This window comes from Heterodontus francisci, chromosome 24, assembly GCF_036365525.1.
Source record: "Heterodontus francisci isolate sHetFra1 chromosome 24, sHetFra1.hap1, whole genome shotgun sequence".
NCBI classification, from domain to species: domain Eukaryota; kingdom Metazoa; phylum Chordata; class Chondrichthyes; order Heterodontiformes; family Heterodontidae; genus Heterodontus; species Heterodontus francisci.
Window position 1 is genome coordinate 50,196,527 of NC_090394.1, and position 20,639 is coordinate 50,217,165.

Sequence of the window (20,639 nt, forward strand, 5' to 3'; positions counted from 1 at the left end):
TAAGGGTCCATCAGGGACCAAAGTGGTAATCTGTGTGTGGAGCTGGAGCACATAGGTGAGGTTTTAAATGATTACTCTTCATCTGTGTTCACTATGGAGAAGGACGATGTAGGTGTGGAGATCAGGGAGGGGGATTGTGATATACTTGAACATATTAGCATTGAAAGGGAGGAAGTATTAGCTGTTTTAGCGGGCTTAAAAGTGGATATATCCCCAGGCCCGGATGAGATGTATCCCAGGCTGTTATGGGAGGCAAGTGAGGAGATAGCAGGGGCTCTGACACAAATTTTCAAATCCTCTCTGGCCACAGGAGAGGTACCAGAGGACTGGAGGACTGCGAATGTGGTACCATTATTCAAGATGGGTAGCAGGGATAAAACAGGTAATTACAGGCCGGTGAGTCTAACATCAGTGGTTGGGAAACTATTGGAAATAATTCTGAGGGACAGGATTAATCTCCATTTGGAGAGGCAGGGATTAATCAGAGATAGTCAGCAAGGCTTTGTCAGGGGGAGATCGTGTCCAACTAACTTGATTGAATTTTTTAAGGCAGTGACTAGATGTGTAGATGAGGGTAAAGCAGTTGATGTAATCTACATGGACTTCAGTAAGGTTTTTGATAAGGTCCCGCATGGGAGATTGTTTACGAAGGTAAGAGCCCATGGGAGCCCAGGGCAATTTGGCAAATTGGATTCAAAATTGGCTTAGTGGCAGGAGGCAGAGAGTAATGGTTGAGGGTTGTTTTTGCGAGTGGAAGCCTGTGACCAGTGGTGTACCACAGGATCAGCGCTGGGACCCTTGCTGTTTGTAGTTTACATTAATGATTTAGACGTGAATATAGGAGGTATGATCAGTAAGTTCGCAGAAAATTGATGGTGTCGTAAATAGTGAGTAGGAAAGCCTTAGATTACAGGATGATATAGATGGGTTGGTAAGATGGGCGGAGCAGCGGTAAATGGAATTTAATCCTGAGAAGTGTGAGGTGATGAATTTTGGGAGGACTAACAAGGCAAGAGAATATACAATGGATGGTAGGACCCTAGGAAGTACAGAAGGTCAGAGGGACCTTGGTGTACTTGTCCATAGATCACTGAAGGCAGCAGCACAGATAGATAAGTGGTTAGGAAGGCATATGGGATACTTGCCTTTATTAGCCGAGGCATGGAATATAAGAGCAGGGAGGTTACGATGCAGCTGTATAAAACGCTAGTTAGGCCACAGCTGGAGTACTGTCTACAGTTCTGGGCACCACAATATAGGAAGGATGTGATTGCACTGGAGAGGGTGCAGAGGAGATTCACCAGGATGTTGCCTAGCCTGGAGCATTTCAGCTATGAAGAGAGACTGAAAAGACTAGGGTTGTTTTCCTTAAAGCAGAGAAGGCTGAGGGTGGTACATGATGATAGGTTAGATAGGAAGAAACATTTTCCCCTAGTGGAGGGGGTCAATAACCAGGGGGTATAGATTTAAGGTAAGGGGCAGGAGGTTTAGAGGGGATTTGAGGGAAAAAAAATTTCACCCAGAGGGTGGTTGGAATCTGGAACACACTGCCTGAAGAGGTGGTAGAGGCAGGAACCCTCACAACATTTAAGAAGTATTTAAGTGAGCACTGAAACGCCATAACATACAAGGCTACGGGCCAAGTACTGGAAAATGGGATTAGAATAGTTAGGTGCTTGATGGCCAGCACAGACACGATGGTCCAAAGGGCCTGTTTCTGTGCTCTATGACTCTATGACTTTATGACTGGGTAGTAAATATTCTTGGATACAAGGAAAGATAAGGAAGGAGGCAGGCAGGATGGCAGTATTGATTAAGGGGACTATTACAGTGCTGGAGAGAGAGGATATCCTAGAGGGGTCAATGACAGAATCTATTTGGTTGGAGTTAAGAAACAATAGAGGTAGCATTACACTACTGGGTGTATTCTATAGGCCACCAACTGGTGGGAAAGATATAGAGGAGCAAATTTGCAGGGAAATAACAGAAAAGGACAAAAACAATACAGTAGTGATAAAGGGGGGGCTTTAATTATCTTAATATTGTCAGGCACACCTCCCACCTGCTAAGACTGAGGCACATATGATATCGCCACATGAACATTAAAACTTAAAATTGCAAGCCCCTGTCTGGAAAGACATTTGCAGAGTTGGAACAAGGGACAAAGGACCATGCCCTGACCCATTCAACCAACAATGGACTTTTGATTACCAGATGTTGAAGGTGGGGGGAGCTAACATGCCAGGTTGACTGCTAAGATAGCAGAATCCACAAACACAGAAGGAGTGGTCAGATCAGTTTTAGTCAAATGACTAGCTGGCTGTTGAGATTTGAACTTCCAACAAGGGATTTGAACTCAGAAAGCCATGTGCTCCTGGAACTAAAGCAGAATCCTCTCCTGTCTGCCTACTCATCTCTCAGGGAACTGAATCTTGTGAAGACACGTGAACCTCAAAGAGAGAAAAGGCTCCCACAGTGAATAAGGTTTAAGAATACTGGGCCCCAACAAAAAGCAAGACTACTTACAAAAGGACTAAAGTGAGCTTGAAGCACAGTAAACAAGAAACTCTTCTGATATTGCCTCAAATGTCAGTACGGGGACATTTAGGAAACAGTGTTAATAGTACCATAGGATTTAGGTTAGCTATGGAAAAGGATAAGGAGTCATCCAGAGTAAATATACTTAATTGGAGGAGGGCCAATTTCAGTGGGGTGAGAATGGATCTGACCCAGAGTAAAAGACTGGAATCAAGGATTTGTAGGCAAAACTGTATGGTGCAATGGGCTGCCTTTAAAGATAAGACAGATAAGATAAGATAAAACAGGTAAGCTATTTCACTGTTTTTGTTAATATCTATATTTGTACTTAATTAAGGGGTAATTGAGTAAAAGAAATGGCAGCCAGGGGAGTGCAGTGCTCCTCCTGCAGTATGTTCGAGGTGAGGGGAACCTCCGGGGACCCTGCCGAATTTACCTGCTGGAAGTGCATCCGTCTCCAGCTCCTATCAGACCGTGTTAGGGAACTGGAGCTGGAGCTGGATGAACTGAGGATCATTCGGGAAGCTGAGGGGGTGATAGATAGAAGCTACAGGGATGTCGTTACTCCACAAAACAAAGGCAGCTGGGTAACAGTTAGAGGTGGGAAGAGGTCAGTGCAGGGATCTCCTGTGGTCGTTCCCCTCAACAACAAGTATACAGTTTTAGATACTGTTGGGGGGGGCGGCCTATCGGGGGCAGGCTGCAGTGAACGGGCCTCTGGCACGGGGTCCTGCACTGTGGCTCAGAAGGGAAGGAGGGAGAACGGGAGAGCACTAGTCATCGGGGACTCGATGGTGAGGAGTACCGACAGGCGGTTCTGTGGGAGCAAGCGAGACGCACGGATGGTTTGTTGCCTCCCTGGTGCCAGGGTCCGTGATGTTTGTGATCGCGTCTTCAGGATCCTTAAAGGGGAGGGGGAGCAAGCCAGAGGTCGTGGTGCACATTGGCACCAACGACGTAGGAAGGAAGGGTGGCACAGATGTTAGAAGTGAGTTTAGGGAGTTAGGCTGGAAGCTGAAAGCTCGGACGGACAGAGTTGTTATCTCTGGTTTGTTGCCGGCGCCACGTGATAGTGAGGCTAGGAATAGGGAGAGAGCACAGCTGAACACGTGGCTGCAGGAATGGTGTAGGAGGGAGGGCTTCCAGTTCTTGGATAATTGGACTGCATTCTGGGGAAGATGGGACCTGTTCAAACAGGACGGGCTGCATCTGAACCAGAGGGGCACCAATATCCTGGGAGGGAGGTTTGCTAGTGCTGTTCGGGAGGGTTTAAACTAGTTTGGGAGGGGGATGGGAACCGGACTTGTAGTCCAGGGACCAGTGGGTCCACTCAGAAAGACAAAGAGTGTAGTGAGGTATTGGGGAAGGTAGCACTGTCGCAGAGGGACAGATGGGCACGGAGAAGGGTTAAAGTGCGTATACTTCAACGCAAGAAGCATCAGGAATAAGGTGAGTGAATTGAAGGCGTGGATGGGCACTTGGGACTACGATGTTGTGGCCATCACTGAAACGTGGATAGGTGAGGGGGAGGAATGGTTCTTGGAGGTACCTGGTTATAGATGTTTTCATAAGATTAGGAATGGTGGTAAAAGAGTGTGGGGGGGGTGGCATTGTTAGTTAGAAATAGTGTAACAACTGCTGAAAGAATTTTCGAGGAGGATCTGCCGACTGAGGCACTGTGGGTTGAGGTCAGGAACAGGAAAGGAGCAGTCACCTTGATGGGAGTTTTCTATCGGCCCCCCAATAGCAGCAGGGAGGTGGAAGAGCAGATTGGGAAACAGATTTTGGAAAGGAGCAGAAGTCACAGGGTAGTAATTATGGGGGATTTCAACTTCCCAAATATTGATTGGCAACTCTTTAGATCGAATAGTTTGGATGGGGTAGTGTTTGTGCAGTATGTCCAGGAAGCTTTTCTGACTCAGTATGTAGACTGCCCGACCAGAGGGGAGGCAATATTGGATTTGGTACTAGGTAATGAACCAGGGCAAGTGATAGAGCTGTTGGTGGGCGAGCACTTTGGAGATAGTGATCACAATTCTGTAGCATTCACTGTGGTAATGGAGAGGGATAGGTATGTGCAACAGGGCAAGGTTTACAATTGGGGGAAGGGTAGATATGATGCTGTCAGGCAGGAACTGAGGAGCATAAGTTGGGAGCATATGCTGGCAGGGAAGGGCACGGTCGAAATGTGGAACTTTTTCAAGGAGCAGATAGTAGGGGCCATTGATAAGCATGTCCCTGTCAGACAGGGAAGGGATGGTCATGTGAGGGAACCGTGGTTGACAAGAGAGGTTGAGAGTCTTGTTAGGAAGAAGAAGGATGCGTATATAAGGTTGAGGAAAAAGGGCACAGGCATAGCTCTGGAGGGATACAAGATGGCCAGGAAGGATCTGAAGAAAGGGATTAGGAGAGCTAAGAGAGGGCATGAAAAATGCTTGGCGGGTAGGATAAAAGAAAACCCCAAGGCCTTTTACGCGTATGTCAGAAATATGAGGATGACTAGGGGGACCGTAGGTCCGGTCAAGGACAATAGCGGGAGACTGTGTGTTGAGCCGGAAGAGATAAGTGAGGTTTTGAATGAGTACTTCTCTTCGGTATTTACGAATGAGAAGGGGTGTATTACTGAAGAGGACGGTGTGAAACAGACTGGTAAGCTCGAGGAAGTGCTCGTTAGGAGGGAAGATGTGTTGGGGTTTTTGAATAACTTGAAGATAGACAAGTCTCCCGGGCCTGACGGGGTATATCCAAGGATGTTATGGGAAGCAAGGGATGAAATTGCAGAGCCGCTGGCAATGATCTTTTCATCTTCTCTGTTGACGGGGGTGGTACCAGGTGATTGGAGGGTGGCAAATGTTGTGCCCCTGTTCAAGAAAGGGAATAGGAACAACCCTGGGAATTACAGGCCAGTTAGTCTTACTTCGGTGGTAGGCAAGTTGATGGAAAAGGTGCTGAGGGATAGGATTTCTGAGCATCTGGAAAGACACTGCTTGATTCGGGACAGTCAGCACGGTTTTGTGAGGGGTAGGTCTTGCCTCACAAGCCTGATTGAATTCTTTGAGCAGGTGACCAAGCAAGTGGATGAGGGTAAACCAGTGGATGTGGTGTACATGGATTTTAGTAAGGCATTTGATAAGGTCCCCCATGGTAGACTTATGGAGAAAGTCAGGAGGCATGGGATAGTGGGGAATGTGGCCAGTTGGATTAAGAATTGGCTAACTGATAGAAGGCAGAGAGTGGTCTTAGATGGTAAATACTCAGCCTGGAGCCCAGTTACCAGTGGCGTGCCACAGGGATCAGTTCTGGGTCCTCTCCTGTTTGTGATTTTTATTAACGACTTGGATGAGGAAGTCGAAGGGTGGGTCAGTAAATTTGCAGATGATACAAAGGTTGGTGGAGTTGTGGATACCGAGGAGGGCTATTGTCGTCTGCAAAGGGACTTGGATAGGTTGCAGTGCTGGGCTGAAAAGTGGCAGATGGAGTTTAACCCTGAAAAGTGTGAGGTCGTCCATTTTGGAAGGACAAACACGAATGCAAAATACTGGGTTAACGGTAGGGTTCTTGGGCATGTGGAGGAGCAGAGAGACCTTGGGGTCTATGTGCATAGATCGTTGAAAGTTGCAACTCAAGTGGATAGGGCTGTGAAGAAGGCATATGGGGTGTTAGCGTTCATTAGCAGAGGGATTGAATTTAAGAGCCGTGAGGTGATGATGCAGCTGTACAGGACCTTGGTAAGGCCTCATTTGGAGTACTGTGTGCAGTTCTGGTCGCCTCATTTTAGGAAGGATGTGGAAGCCTTGGAGAGGGTGCAGAGGAGATTTACCAGGATGTTGCCTGGAATGGAGAATAAGTCTTACGAGGAAAGGCTGAACATTCTAGGCCTCTTCTCATTAGAACGGAGAAGGATGAGGGGTGACATGATAGAGGTTTATAAGATGATCAGGGGAATAGATAGGGTAGACAGTCAGAAACTTTTTCCCCGGGTGGAGCAAAGCGTTACAAGGGGTCATAAATTTAAGGTGAAGGGTGGGAGATATAAGGGGGATGTCAGGGAAAGGTTCTTTACCCAGAGAGTGGTCGGGGCATGGAATGCCTTGCCTGGGGAAGTTGTTGAGTCAGAAACTTTAGGGACTTTCAAACGGCTTTTAGATAGGTATATGGATAAAGGAGAATGATGGGGTATAGATTAAATTGTCCTTGACAGAGGACAAAGGATCGGCACAACATCGTGGGCCGAAGGGCCTGTTCTGTGCTGTATTTTCTATGTTCTATGTTCTAAGACTGTTCTAAGATAGCTTGGGTACAGCTGAGGTACATTCCTGTCAGGGGAAATGTAGGACAACTAAAGCCAGAGCTCCCTGGCTGACAAAAGATATAGAGAGTAAGATCAAGCAGAAAAAGTGTGCATATGACAGACATCAGGTTGATAATACAAGTGAGAACCAGGCTGAATATGGAAATTTCAGAGGGGAACCGATAAAGGAAATAGGAGAGCCAAAAAGAGAATATGAGAAGAGACTGGCACTTAACATAAAAGGGAATCCAAAAGTCTTCTTGTTTTGAGTGCTTCCATTTTTTGTTAAATTTTGAAGATTTGTGTTTTAAAACTGAAAAGGAGTCCATGGATGTTTTTTTTTACAAGGGTCACTGAGACGCCTGGATTGTAAATAGTTACTGGAAGGCACCTGTCTTCAAATAATTACCAGTAGGGTTTTTTTAGCCTTGGGAAATATGTTTACAAAGAAGTGACAGGTCAAGATTTATAGGGATCAGGAGGCTTGACTCTTGTGACATTGGGTTTGGTTTCGCTATGGACAGTGAGTAAGGATATGGACAATGGTTTGAAAAGACGGTTGGAGAAAACTTGCCAAGAGAGCAAACCCCACCTCAGTCTGCTCCAGTTCTTTGAAAAAGCCTGCCAGTTTTCTATCTCTTGAGAAGCTGAGAAGCAAGTGTAAGAAACTGCTGCATTCTCCCTGGAAAGCCTGCCCAAACTGATCTTCAACGTCGCCTGTAAAGAATGTTCTAGGAAGATCCCAGTGACAGCTGTTTATACGCATTTGGGACACCAAATCAGAAAAGGACTTCTGACATCTTTTCATATCTTCACTTTTTTCTTCAAGAATTAGCAAGTATTCGACCAATGTATTCTCTTCTTTTTTTTTGTTATAATTTTCCTTAGACAGCACCTTCCAAACCCGCGACCTCTACCACCTAGAAGGACAAGGGCACCCAATGCATGGGAACACCACCACCTGCAAGTTCCCCTCCAAGCCATACACCACCCTGACTTGGAACTATATCGCCCTTCCTTCATTGTCACTGGGTCAAAATCCTGGAACTCCCTTCCTAACAGCACTGTTGGTATACCTATATCCCAAGGACTGCAGCAGTTCAAGAGGGTAGCAGAACACCACCTTCTCAAGGGCAATTAGGGATGGGCCTAGCCAGCGACACCCACATCCCATGGTCGAATATAAAAAGAGCTCTAAAGAGTAAATCTCTATTTTTTTGGTTAATCGGTTTGTGTGTGTGTGTGTGTGTGAGGGGCTAAGGTAAAATGGGAACATGTATATTTCAATCTGTGTGTTTATATTTTGCTTCATTATTGGTTAAGACTTGTTTTATAATAAACTGATAATTTTGTGGTTTATTAAAGAAACCTGGTTAGTGTCTTTTATTCTAGGATAAAAATAGAGTCTATGATTGACCGTATCAGTAAGTGGGAAAAAAAGTTAATATATGTTTTGACCTGTGGAGAAGTGGAACTAGAGAAGACAGCGCACTTCTCCCGCCTCGGCCGGAACATTCTACAGGTATAAAAATAGTATAAAAGGAGGGGTGGGGCTGATTAGGGATCAAAAAGGGGATCTACACATGGAGGCAGAAGACATGGCTGAGATACCAAATGAGTATTTTGCATTGTCTTTACCAAGGAAGTTATAGTGAAAGAAGTAGCTCATGCTATTGCTTATTTCGATAGTGTGCAGAAAATAGTGCATTTCAGATTGTAAGGGTCACAAGTCTGACTTGCAGGAGGGACTGATGAGGCTGAACTGAATACATATCCAGTATTAAAAAAATTAAAACTGTGAGAGCATTATTTAAAGGAAGAACAGATACGCATTTGAAGCTGATGGTGATACAAAACCTTCTATCATCCTCCGAAGTCAAGACCCAAGGAAATTTGTGAAAAGTGAAATGTGAGGAAGATAAGAATAAATTTTTTTTTCCCCACAATTGGTCCAATGCTTTTTCTTCTATATCAGAAAATGCGTGAATCGTTTCCTGGGAAGTGTTTTTTTAATTTAAAGTTTGTTGTTTGTGATATCTTGATCACAAGATAATTACAGATGAGGAAGAACATTCAGCCCATTCTAATTCATCTATCCACAGAGATCTGAACTGAGATTACATAATCTGAAGAGGAAACATTTACCATAAATATTTCTCAATTTTCAAAAGTAATCGAGCAAACCTCCAGAATATTTATTCATCCTCACATCTCCACTATTTAAGTCTCACCTGTTGCTCACCATAGTCACCCATGCGCAGTGTGCTAATCCAAGGACTTTTGATTAAACTAGCACAACTTCAAGAATTTGTTTTGTATAAAATATATTCAAATATACTGCAATGTGGCAATTATTGGACCCATTTTCCAAATGTGCCCTCTTAGCATAGAGCCTCGTCTGCAAACTGAATATTGGGAAATCATGTGAATACTGTTAAATAGCAGAAAACATGGGAAACATCCCACTCTGTGAATGGTCATTTGAAAAATAACCCTTGTATATTCACTGTACTTTTTTGTACAATTAAATTGGGTATCAGATGTTTGAGTAAAAGTCTCTTCTACGTATGGCATATGTAAATACTTGAGGCTCATTGTCAGCTCAGTGAGTTTATTTAGTGAACAGCTGAGTCATATAGACCATGAAGGACCCAGATTTAATCCTTGATCTGTGTTGGGTTAGCTGATCTCAACGTACAAGGTGGTTGGAGCACCACAATTGGTTTTGTTCGCCTTGGGTCAGTGAAGGGGAAAATGCATTGGACATCCTTCTTCTGATTGCTATTGTCATGATCCTGTCCTTTTTTATTCTCCAGGAAACATGTGGTGTGTCCTTAAGACAACAAAGGAGCCGTACTGCTTTAAGAACCAGCAAGCCTCAGGAGATAAAGTGCATTTTGGTTGCCGTTAGATACAAGCATACAGAGAGTGAACCAACCAGCTTCAAAGAATGCATAATAAAAGCAAAATACTACAGATGCTGGAAATCTGAAATAAAAACAAGAAATGCCGGAAAAACTCAGCAGGCATGGCAGCATCTGTGGAGAGAGAAGCAGAGTTAACGTTTCAGGTCAGTGACCCTTCATGTGATGTACAATGTTGCAATTATCTTTTGAACTGGCTTTTTAGTTGAAAACAGACTGTTCTAGCTGGGGACACAGAGAGACAGCTGTGTGTTAGCACCTGAAAGGAGAAACAGACCATTTAAACTGAAGGAAGAGAATTTAGTCTGCTTATTTATTATTATCTCTCAAAATTCTAAAAAAAGTCAAGCCAAAACAGAGATCTCTGATAATTTAAACTGAAGGAAGGGCAGTTAGAATGTGACAATCTTTTATCCCTCAAAAATTCTAAAGTCAAATTGATTCATTTAGAAAGTGTTTGCACATCGTTAATTGTTGAAATTCATCGCTGGAGAAGGAACGCATCACTTACTGCTAGAATTAGACTATGGACTGTTCTACTGTTGAAGAACCTTTCTTCCCCATTGGATGGCTGTGAGGACTTCAAGCAACATTGGACTGTAAATTTGCAAGGACCCAATTTTTTCAATTTTAAATGTTGTTTATATCTTAGTAGTGTTTAAGAATTTAGTTTTTCTAATTAAACAGTTAATTTGTTGATTTAAAGACACCTGGTTTGGTTAGCCTCATTCAGGGGTTAATAGATGGTACAATTTGGCTGGGTCTTTCTTTAATTTGGAAAGTTTAAAAATGATATGTTAGGCGATCTGTGGAGGGATGGGATTGAATTAACAATGCGTTTTTCCCACCACAATCAGAATTGTATATTTTGAAGCACAAATGATTGAAAGCTGCGGTTGGATGCAATATCCTCTTGGATGAATAACTTGCTGATATCCACAGTCAAGACTCATACTGTAGCCACATGGGTGCAGAATTAAGATTGTCCCAGTGAGAGGAGGGGAGATTTTTTCACTAATTCTATAAGCCTGGTAACAATCAAATTTTCCAATAATAGGAGTGAATACTAAGTGAAACACAGACCATGATGCATGACAGCATGTTATTGAGGACATATAAAATTTGTTAAAATACTAAAACAATCATATTATTAATTCTATTTTGCAATAAATTTGAAGCCTGTGATTTTTTTTCTGAATCTTCTGTGTTCTGAAGAAGGTAAATTAAACTGCCATCATACTTGCACCCTATTTTAAAATTCAGGATTGCAAAGTGAAAGAAAACTACTAGATGGAAAATAATTCATTGTGTATAATCATAAGCATTGTTTAGCCTTACAGTTTGAAAGATCTCCTCCCTCTATGACCCACTGAGTAAATGCACTGAGCTTTCACAAGCAAAGAGAGTCCCAGGCTGATCCCAGTCTTTGCTGAATTAGCCTCAGCTAGAGCAGCAGTGATGGCCTCTATAAATGGCCTCAGAACCCACAAAAGGACACAGAAGAACAACTTCCTACTCCTGATAGCTATCAGTGATCCCTATGCTGTTCTGGGCTCTGCTTGCATTTCGATGTGGATTGAAGAAAAGGATTAGGATCAGCTGTGACAACCTGTCTGCCCCCCACCCCCACTCCAGCATATACTCTGTTGACATTCAGTGCAGCCTCAAGCATAAGCAATGCTCATTTAGACAAGTGGGCTGTGGAACTGCACCTTAACATGAGTCACTGCTGTAAGAGAAAGAAGGGCGGAGGAAAAACTGGATGACAAAAGAATCCCAAACAAAGAAAAGGAGTGAAATTACAGAGTCAGGTAGAATTTACATTTTCTGAAATATAAGATGGAACTCTATATTAGAGCATTTAATTATATATCACAACATTCTCAACTAGATTGAAAACATTCAATGGAACTCAAAAATACTAAATTACAGTTAGGGATAATTTATGTCACTGGTTTGTTGTTGTATCAATGGTGTCACAGAAATAGATTTAGATTTTTAGCTGCACTACTATACAAATAAACTGGTTCAAGTTCCTGCAACCCTCAAACATGGAGCCACTTCCAAACTGCTTTTACAGTGACACCACATGGCTCTCCTCCAGTTACATTTAGATGTAATCTAAATGTATCAGCCAGATATAATGGTTTGCTTAATTCACATAAAGTCATGTGTTAACTTTTTGAGGACTACCGCAATTTTATATGAAATAATTTTAGAAAATCAGATGGCTGGGTTAGGTACTGACCCAGACCTTTCACCTCCAGAGACAGAGTTCAAAATCAACCCAATTAAAATCTCCTCTATCTGGTGGATCCAAGTGTCCTATGTTGGTTTGTATCGTTTCATTCCTTTTCCCATGTAGGCATGGTCTACAGTATAAGATTACCTCATCACATGCACAGAAGCAACAGGCAAATGTAGGGAAAGGAAAATTGCCACACTGATACAATAGGAGGTGTTCTTCAGACTGAAGCATATAGTTGAGATAATACAGGGAGCAAAATTGGGCTTTGTAATATGTTTTGTGCTACAAGGCCTCTTAAACTATCAAAATGGAGTCTGTAATACATACACTCACTTCTAATGGGAAGTGCACCAGGTGTCATATTTGTAAAGGCGTTTGCATGTGCATACCTAATGAATGCATGCAGTGCAGGCAGATCATGATGTCAATCAGGGTGCAATGCTGATTTGAAGCCTGTGCTGCTGTTTTGGGCCTCTACGCTAAAGCCTACGCCCACTCTTGACCTCATACAGCTGACCACACATTCAATGGCATGAAGGACACCCTACCAGTGCTATTTAAAGGGATCATCAGCTACTTGCAGGTTAGTTGCTGGATTACTTCTTCTTTTGTTTTTCCATACATATTTAAAGTTTCAATAGTGTGCAGGCTGGTAGTGAAGTACTTTTTTGGTGATTTTTGGTGACAAAGGCTTGTGCACAAATCAGTTGCTTCCAGACATCGGTAGCCTAGTAGAGGCTCCTTGGCATTGAGCATGACTGGGGGAATGATCAAAGGCCCCTCAGAGCAGGACAAACTGCTGGAAGAGGGAGGAGGAGGAGGAGGGGGAGAAGGGGTCATGGCAATGACCCTTCCCATAATGCACTACAATGTCCCTTCCATGGGGGTTAAGACATGCAGGTGTGCATCTCCCTCTCCCATTAATTCCTGCTCCCCCCGTGTCACTTTCTCCCACAACAAAGAGGGAAGTGTGTCAGTGAGTTTCGTACAATATATTTGGATGATGTGGCTGTCATGGTTGAATAGATGCCAGTGTCTGCAAGCTTTGAGATGTGTCCTGCAACAGTGCTAAGAGTGTGAGAGTGAGGTGAAGCATATGAATGTTAGGTTTGAGTCCCGATTGATAGAGATTGTTGGTAGGTGAGTGATGTGGGTGTAGTGAATTGAGCAATGCATGTGACTAGTGCTGCAGTTGTTAGCATATGGCACTTGAAGATGCACTCCTGACCTTGAGAACTCATGGCAGGCCATTAAACTTCTTTTACTGGATCCAGGTCCTTGGCACTACACTCCTTACATTGGCCACTACTGCTATCTCTTGCCACTGCCTTCTGAGCATGTGTCTGGAGGGCCTCCACGAGGATATAGGATATCTCTCCTTCTTTCCACCTCTTTAACCAAAACCTCCATGGCAGTGTCTGAAAATCCTGGTGCACACTCTGTCTGATGGTCAGCTATTGTTGAATATATCAGTACCACCATCAGCTGCAATGTGCCTCCCCTTTAAGAGGTGCAGGCTAGTTTAAGTAGTGCCAGGCACTCAAGATATTGGGTCCCCTGTTGGCACATGCAGCCAATGAATAGCTGGGGACTGCTGACCGCGAGCAGAAATAATGCAAATGAGTAAGCACCACGAGGTTGGCCTCCTGCCTGTATTTCAATCAACGGACATGGGTTCATCACGCGTCGTGATCCCGGCATCCATTTTGGGGGTCATCCAACTTAGCCCCCCCATATATTCCTATAGCACTGGAACCCAACCTGAATTTGAAGTTAGGACTCAACCTGATACTGGGGGTAAAGCAGAATGAGAGTCCCCGATGAAAGGTCAAAGACTTGAAACATTAACTCACTTCCACTCCACACAGATACTGTCAGATCTGTTTGAGTACTTCCAGCATTTTCTGTTTTTATTTGAGAGTCCCTGCAGTTAGACTTTAACACTCGATTTATTTTACATTGCTAGCGTTTTCGAGATTCTCAGTCACTGGTAAGATCACATGTGCATCAAATTGCTTATCAGAAAACTGCAGGTGCACTGCTTATGATTTTTTTTTTGTTCATTGGCATTAATAGATGGAAAATTGTAGCTGAGACACAACCCATTCTTCGAAAAGCCATCTGCTGCATTGGAAGGCCCCTTCTCTGGTGTGGGACCTTGTTGAAATTCTGCCCACAAGTTAAAAGCGAGTTTGAAAGCCTAAACTTCTTTGCACCAACACTTGTAGCATTAGTGCATTGCAATTGTGCTATACCCGACCTGAGAGTGCTTAATGTTGACAATGTAAAGGGGGTTCCATTCCTCACCTTAATAAGTACAAACATTCATTTTTAAAAATTGTGATAAATTGATCCCAACAATAATTTATAATTTAGCACCTTAATATATTGAAATAAAATTAAATAAATAAGTAAGAATTTGCGGAAGTCATTTTGTATGTTAGATAAAACATAACTGTAGTTTCACCATCACAGCTTGGGCGTTAAACCGGTCTGGGGATCGCCTGCCTGTTATCGAGCGGCCCGATTTTAATTTCCATTGAATCAATGGGATGAAAATCAGACAGAATCTACAAAGGTTGGGGGAGGTGGGGATGGGGAGGGATCCGCTTCATCAGATTACCAAAGCGCTGAGGGTGAGAATCACTGCCGAGATCCTAGTTGCGGTTTATAGACTTTGGAACAGTTCCAAACACTTATGTGATAAGGTTATGTTTAATATTCCTCAAAAAGATAATCTAATCGACCTTCAAAGAGAAATGATAGGTGAGCCTGGTCCTCATTAATGAACCCATACAGTTAACATTTGCAGAAGTTCTTACCAGTCACTGCGTGGGGGATAGCAGTAATGAGAAGTCTCTGGTATTTCATCTTAATGCCTATGTCAGGGTCTTGCATTGCTACAATCACTTTCTCCATCTGCAAGGTAATAGCAAATAAAAACAAAGATTTTTTAAAATCTATATAAAAGGCAAATTTGCTATCTTTACTGTAATGCAAATATTACACGTTTAACTATTAGATTTCTCCCGCAAGCAGTTTTCTGCTCCATGTTAACCCACAACGGGATAGGATGAATTCTACACAGTCATCCGCATCGATCTGAGAATAACCCGTTTCCTCCACGGATTTATTTGTAACAAGTTCACGGATCTAATCTCCAGTTTTAAACCACTGATTTTTGTTTCGCACCATATCGCTTAAGTGATGTCAGGTTGCTGCATTTAAATCGACTTTTACCGATGTATTGTAATGGCATAAAACAAAAATCCTCCAAACGTTGTCGCACCTTTTTAAATTCTCCGGCTGAATAAAGAATTTTCCGACACATTAGTATAAATCTATGGCAAACTGTTCCCCCCGCTCCGCTGCTCAGAAAGTACTTTCATTCTGACTTAAACCCAAGCCCATAATAGCCTCTTCTGCAAGCCCTTACCTTGGCGAGACATGCCATCTGTGATTTGGCTGTGAGAGTTCGTGTGGTGTGTATTGTCATGATGAGAGGGGAACTGGATCAGCACCGCTCCGCTTTCCCTGCCTGCTCCGCAGCGGCTCCCGCAGATTCTCCCCGGGATATTCCAGCGCCTTCTGCCAAAGCGCTCGGCAGCCCCGCCTCTGGAACACCAGTATCACACTCACTGCTGGCAATAATTGGGCTCCCAGTACTTTACCATAGCTAACAATAGACAGCGGTTTGGGAGTTTTAATTTAAGAAGTGAGTGTTTTTTTCCCCCCTTTAAAATGAGAATTATTCAGAGTGAAAGAAAGTCATTTTGAAATTTTTGTTCAAACTGCTTCCTTATTTATCAACCATCTTTTCAGAACTGCCTTTGCCATTTTTGAAAAAGTGTTCTTTTGTTATGGGGAACATGTCCCAGCAAAGAGCAAAGTGGAGGGTAGGAGTGCTTTGGCAACTTGGAAATGATGACCCACAGGTGAGATAGGGAAAGCCCTTCCACTTCCAAAAGGCAGTTGACAAAGTTCCAAAGAAAAAGCAATTGCCGGAACCTTCAACTTTGGCCTATGTGTAAAACTGGCGATCGTGGACCGGTTGCCAGTTATACGCCCCACTCCACTTTCCTTTTTCAATTAAGTATTTTATAGATACACCAAATTTCAAAGTTGAAAGTTTTGCCAACAATCACAACTTGTATTTATATAGTGCCTTTAACATAGTAAAATATCCCTGACAGGAGGGTTATCAAAGAAAATTTGGCACCGAGATACCTAAGGAGATATTAGAGCAGATGATCAAAAGCTTGGTCAAAAGAATTAGGTTTTAAGGAGCATCTTAAAGCGGGAAAGAGAGGCAGAGAGGTTTAAAGAGGAAATTCCAGAGCTTAGGAACTGAGCTGGCTAGGGTAGACACTGAGAGATTGTTACCGCTGGTTGGCAAATATAAAACATGGGGACACAGTCTCAGGATAAGGGGCCAATCATTTAGGACTGAGATGAGGAAAAATTTCTTCACTGAAAGGGTTGTGAATCTTTGGAATTCTCTACCCCAGAGGGTTGTGGTGCTCCATCATTGATTATTTAAGGATGGGATAGACAGATTATTGGTCTCTTAGGGAATCAAGGGATCTGGCGAGTGGGCGGGAAAGTGGAGTTGAAGCCTAAGATCAGCCATGATCATATTGAATGGCAGAGCAAGTTCCTTGGGCCATATGATCTACTCCTGCTCTCCTATTTCTTATATTCTTGTGGCAGTGGAATGCTCGACCACCAATGGTAGAACAATGAAAATCATGGATTAAAATCGGGGATGCTCAAGAGGCCAGAACTGGAGAGGCTCAGGTTTCTTGGCGGGTTGTAAGTTTAGAGGAGATTACAGAGACAGGGAGGGGCAAGGCTATGAAGGGATTTGAAAACAAGGGTGAGAATTTAAAAATAGAGGCATTGCTTAACCAGGGGCCAATGTAGGTCAGCAAGCACAGGGGTGTTGGGTGAACGGAAGTTGGTGCGAGTTAGGACCCAGACAGCAGAGCTTTGGATAACCTCAACTTTACGACGAGTAGAAAGTTGAGGCCGGTCAGGAGTGTGTTGGAATAGTCAATCTAGAGGTGACAAAGGCGCAGATGAGGGTTTCAGCAGTAGATGAGCAGAGGCAGGGGTAGAGTCGGGCAATATTAGTTAAGTTTAAAATTATGGGGCTTCAGGCTGTCAATAGTGTGGATAAGAAATTGGTTGTTTAATAAAAAGCAACAAATACTCGAATAGGAGTTATGTCAGTGTGGGCGGAAAAAGTGAATTGGTACCTCGGCTTGATGTTGTGACAACTACTGTTTCTAACCCACAAAAATGATTCGGATTCAGATGCTCAGTAGAGTGGTCAGATTTGCAGTTGATACCAAATGGGGACAGAGAATGGAATCCAAGGAGATAGCTCAGAAATTATTAAAATAATTGGGCAAAATGAAGATGACAGTTAATTCAGGCACATAGTAGATAATTGAAACTTGTATTGTCAGGTGGTACGCAAACAATAGCAAATTGGCAGCCTGTTTTGTGACTCACTGGATTTTCTTTTTGATGGCAATAGAATTGAGAACCAGGCAAGTTTACAGTCTTTCTGGGTGAATATATCATGAATAACTTTCCTCATTATCTTGCGAACTTTGAACCTGGCTGAGAAGTGCTCCTGAGTTACTAATAATGGGAGACCAACACTAGTTAGGAATGCACTATGGGACACACATAGGCATTCCCATAATTGGCTGCTGAAGAGGTTGAACAGGCTCTTTGACAGAAAGAAAATTGGCCGCTATAAAAAAAAATCCAAAGATATTTCTGGTAAGGTTTATTTTCTTGACTTAAAAAGGGAAGTGCATTCAATTAAAAATACTTCTCAGGACTTTCCTTCCCTTTTGGTTAATATCTGATTTTTAAGTATGTTAGACGTTTGCCTACAGTGCTTACCTTACAAAATCAATTCATTAGCTGTGAAGAGCTTTGGAATGTCCCGAGGACATGAAAGCACTATATAAGTGCAAGTTCATTTTTTGTTCTTTCTATTCGCAGAAATAAAGTTTTATCATTATGTTGTCTGAAGTCTGAAATAAATAAAGATGCATTATTATCCGTTATTAAGAAACCTGGCTAAAGGGCATAGCCCATAATGCAGGACAGCATCAGCATTGAAAATAGGAACAGGCAAAACTGGATAGTGATTAGGTTTTGCCAGGCTGGCCCCCATGTTAGTTGACATTGCGAATAGTTCCTTCACCTCCCTTCCTGAATCAACTTTCTCAAAAATTTCCACTCCGATCATTCTGTCCTTGCTCATCTCTAATCTTCCCTTCTTCTTCAAGTCCTTAAAGGAGTTGTCACCTCCCAGATTCTTGCAACTCAACTCTACTGCAGCTTCCTGACTGACTCCCTCCAATTAACTTTCTGCATTTCCCAAAGTACCAAAACAGTCCTAACCTAAGAAGTCTTTGACACAATTGATCACAGCATCCTCTTCAAATGTCTTTCTTCCATTGTCCAGCTTAGTGGGACTGCCCTCACTTGGTTTCATTCTTATCTATCCAATCGCAACCAGAATTTCTCTACTAATGGCTTCTCTTCCCACCACACTCGCCCCTGCCCACTGCACTGTCACTTCAGGAGGCCCTCTAGGATGCATCATTGGTCCTCCTCTTCCTCATAAACATGCTGCTCCTTTGACAACCTGATCCACAGTCAGCTTTCAGCTGTACACATATGTTGCCCAGTTCTACTATCCACCACTTCTCTTGCTCCCTTCACTACCTTTGCACTGTTAGACTATTTGTCCACCTTTGGTTGTGGATGAACCACAATTTCCTCCAAATAACCATAGGGAAGACTGAAGACATTTTCATTGACCACTGCCACAAACTCTGAACCCCTGCCATTTACTTCATTTCCCCTTCCTGACCATTATCTTAGACTGACCTAGACTGTTTGCAACTCCAACATTAAAACAACTATGTAACATTGCCCGCCTTCTCCACCACCTCAGCCCATAGAATCATAGAAAGTTTAAGGCACAGAAAGAGGCCACTTGGACCATCGTGTCTGTGCCGGCCGAAAAACGATCCACCTATTCTAATGCGGCCTTCCAGCATTTGCTCCATAGCTCTGCAGATTACGGCACTTGAGATGCACACCCAGACTCCTTTTGAATGAGTTGAGGGTCTCTGCATCAAATACCCTTTCAGACCCCCACCACCCTCTGGATGAAAAAGTTTTTCCTCATCGCTCCTCTAATTTTTCTACCAATCACTTTAAATCTATGTCCCCTCGTCACTGACCTCTCTGCTAAGGTGAATAGACCCTTCACCTCCACTCTATCCAGGCCCCTCAAAATTTTGTTCATTGCTATCAGATCTGCCCTTAGCCTTCTCTGTTCCAAGGGGAACAACCTCAGCCTATCCAATCTTCCCTCATAGCTGCATTTTTCCAGTCCTGGCAACATCCTCGTAAATCTCCTCTGTACCCTCTCTAGTGCAATTACATCCTTTCTGTAATGAGGTGACCAGAACTGCACACAGTACTCAAGTTGTGGCCGAACCAATGAGTTATACAGTCCCAGCATAACCTCCCTGCTCTTGTATTCTATACCTCAACTAATAAAGGAAAGGATTCCATATGCCTTCTTAACCACCTTATCGACCTGTCTTGCTATCTTCAGGGATCTGTGCACATTCACTCCAAGGTCCCTCACTTCCTTTATACTTCTCAGTATTTTTCCATTAATCATGTATTCCTTTGCCTTGTTTGATCTCCCCAAATGCATCACCTCACACTTCTCCAGGTTGAATTCCATTCGCCGCTTTTCTGCCCATCTGACCAGACCATCAATATCTACCTGCAGCCTACAGCTATCTACCACACGGCTAATCTTTGTGTCATCTGCAAACTTCTTGATCATGTCCCCAAATCGTTAACATATACCACAAAAAAGTAAGGGACCCAGTACTGAGCCTTGCGGAATGCCACTGGAAACAGCCCTCCAGTCGCTAAAACAGCCATCAACAATTACCCTATGTTTCCTGTCACTGAGCCAATTTTGTATCCACCTTGCTGCATTTCCCTGGATCCCATGGGATTTTATTCTTTTAACCAGTCTGCCATGTGGGACTTTGTCAAAAGCCTTGCTAAAATCCATGTAGACCATATCAACTGCACTACCCTCATCTATCTTCCTTGTTACTTCTTCAAAAAATTCAATCAAGTTGGTCAAACAAGATCTTCCCTTATCAAATGCATGCTGATTATCCTTGATTAACCTGTGCCTTTCTACGTGACAGTTTATCCTGTCTCTCAAAGTAGGTTCCAATAATTTGCCCACTACTGAGGTTAGACTGACTGGCTATTCAGTCTATCCTTTGCTCCCTTTTTAAACAGAGGGTACAATGTTAGCAGTTTATTTTTTAAATTTTTAAATTTTTATATATTTAGAGATAGAGCACTGAAACAGGCCCTTCGGCCCACCGAGTCTGTGCCGACCATTAACCACCCATTTATACTAATCCTACACTAATCCCATATTCCTACCACATCCTCACCTGACCCTATATTCCCCTACCACCTACCTATACAAAGGGCAATTTATCATGGCCAATTTGCCTATCAACCTGCAAGTCTTTTTTGGCTGTGGGAGGAAACCGGA

The 20,639-nt window shown here is 43.1% G+C and overlaps 1 protein-coding gene across 1 annotated transcript in view; it reads right to left on the reverse strand.

Annotated features, from left to right (window-relative positions):
- rgs11 (regulator of G protein signaling 11) overlaps nucleotides 1-15,512 on the reverse strand; it is a 145,724-nt gene extending 130,212 nt beyond the window's left edge. The window contains exons 1-2 of the mRNA XM_068056849.1: nucleotides 15,438-15,512; nucleotides 14,824-14,920 (exon numbers count right to left, since the gene is read on the reverse strand). Of these exons, the coding sequence (XP_067912950.1) occupies nucleotides 14,824-14,920; nucleotides 15,438-15,497 (157 nt within the window). The 5' untranslated portion in view covers nucleotides 15,498-15,512. The remainder of the gene's footprint in view (nucleotides 1-14,823; nucleotides 14,921-15,437) is intronic.
- Between the last annotated feature and the right edge of the window lie 5,127 nt (nucleotides 15,513-20,639).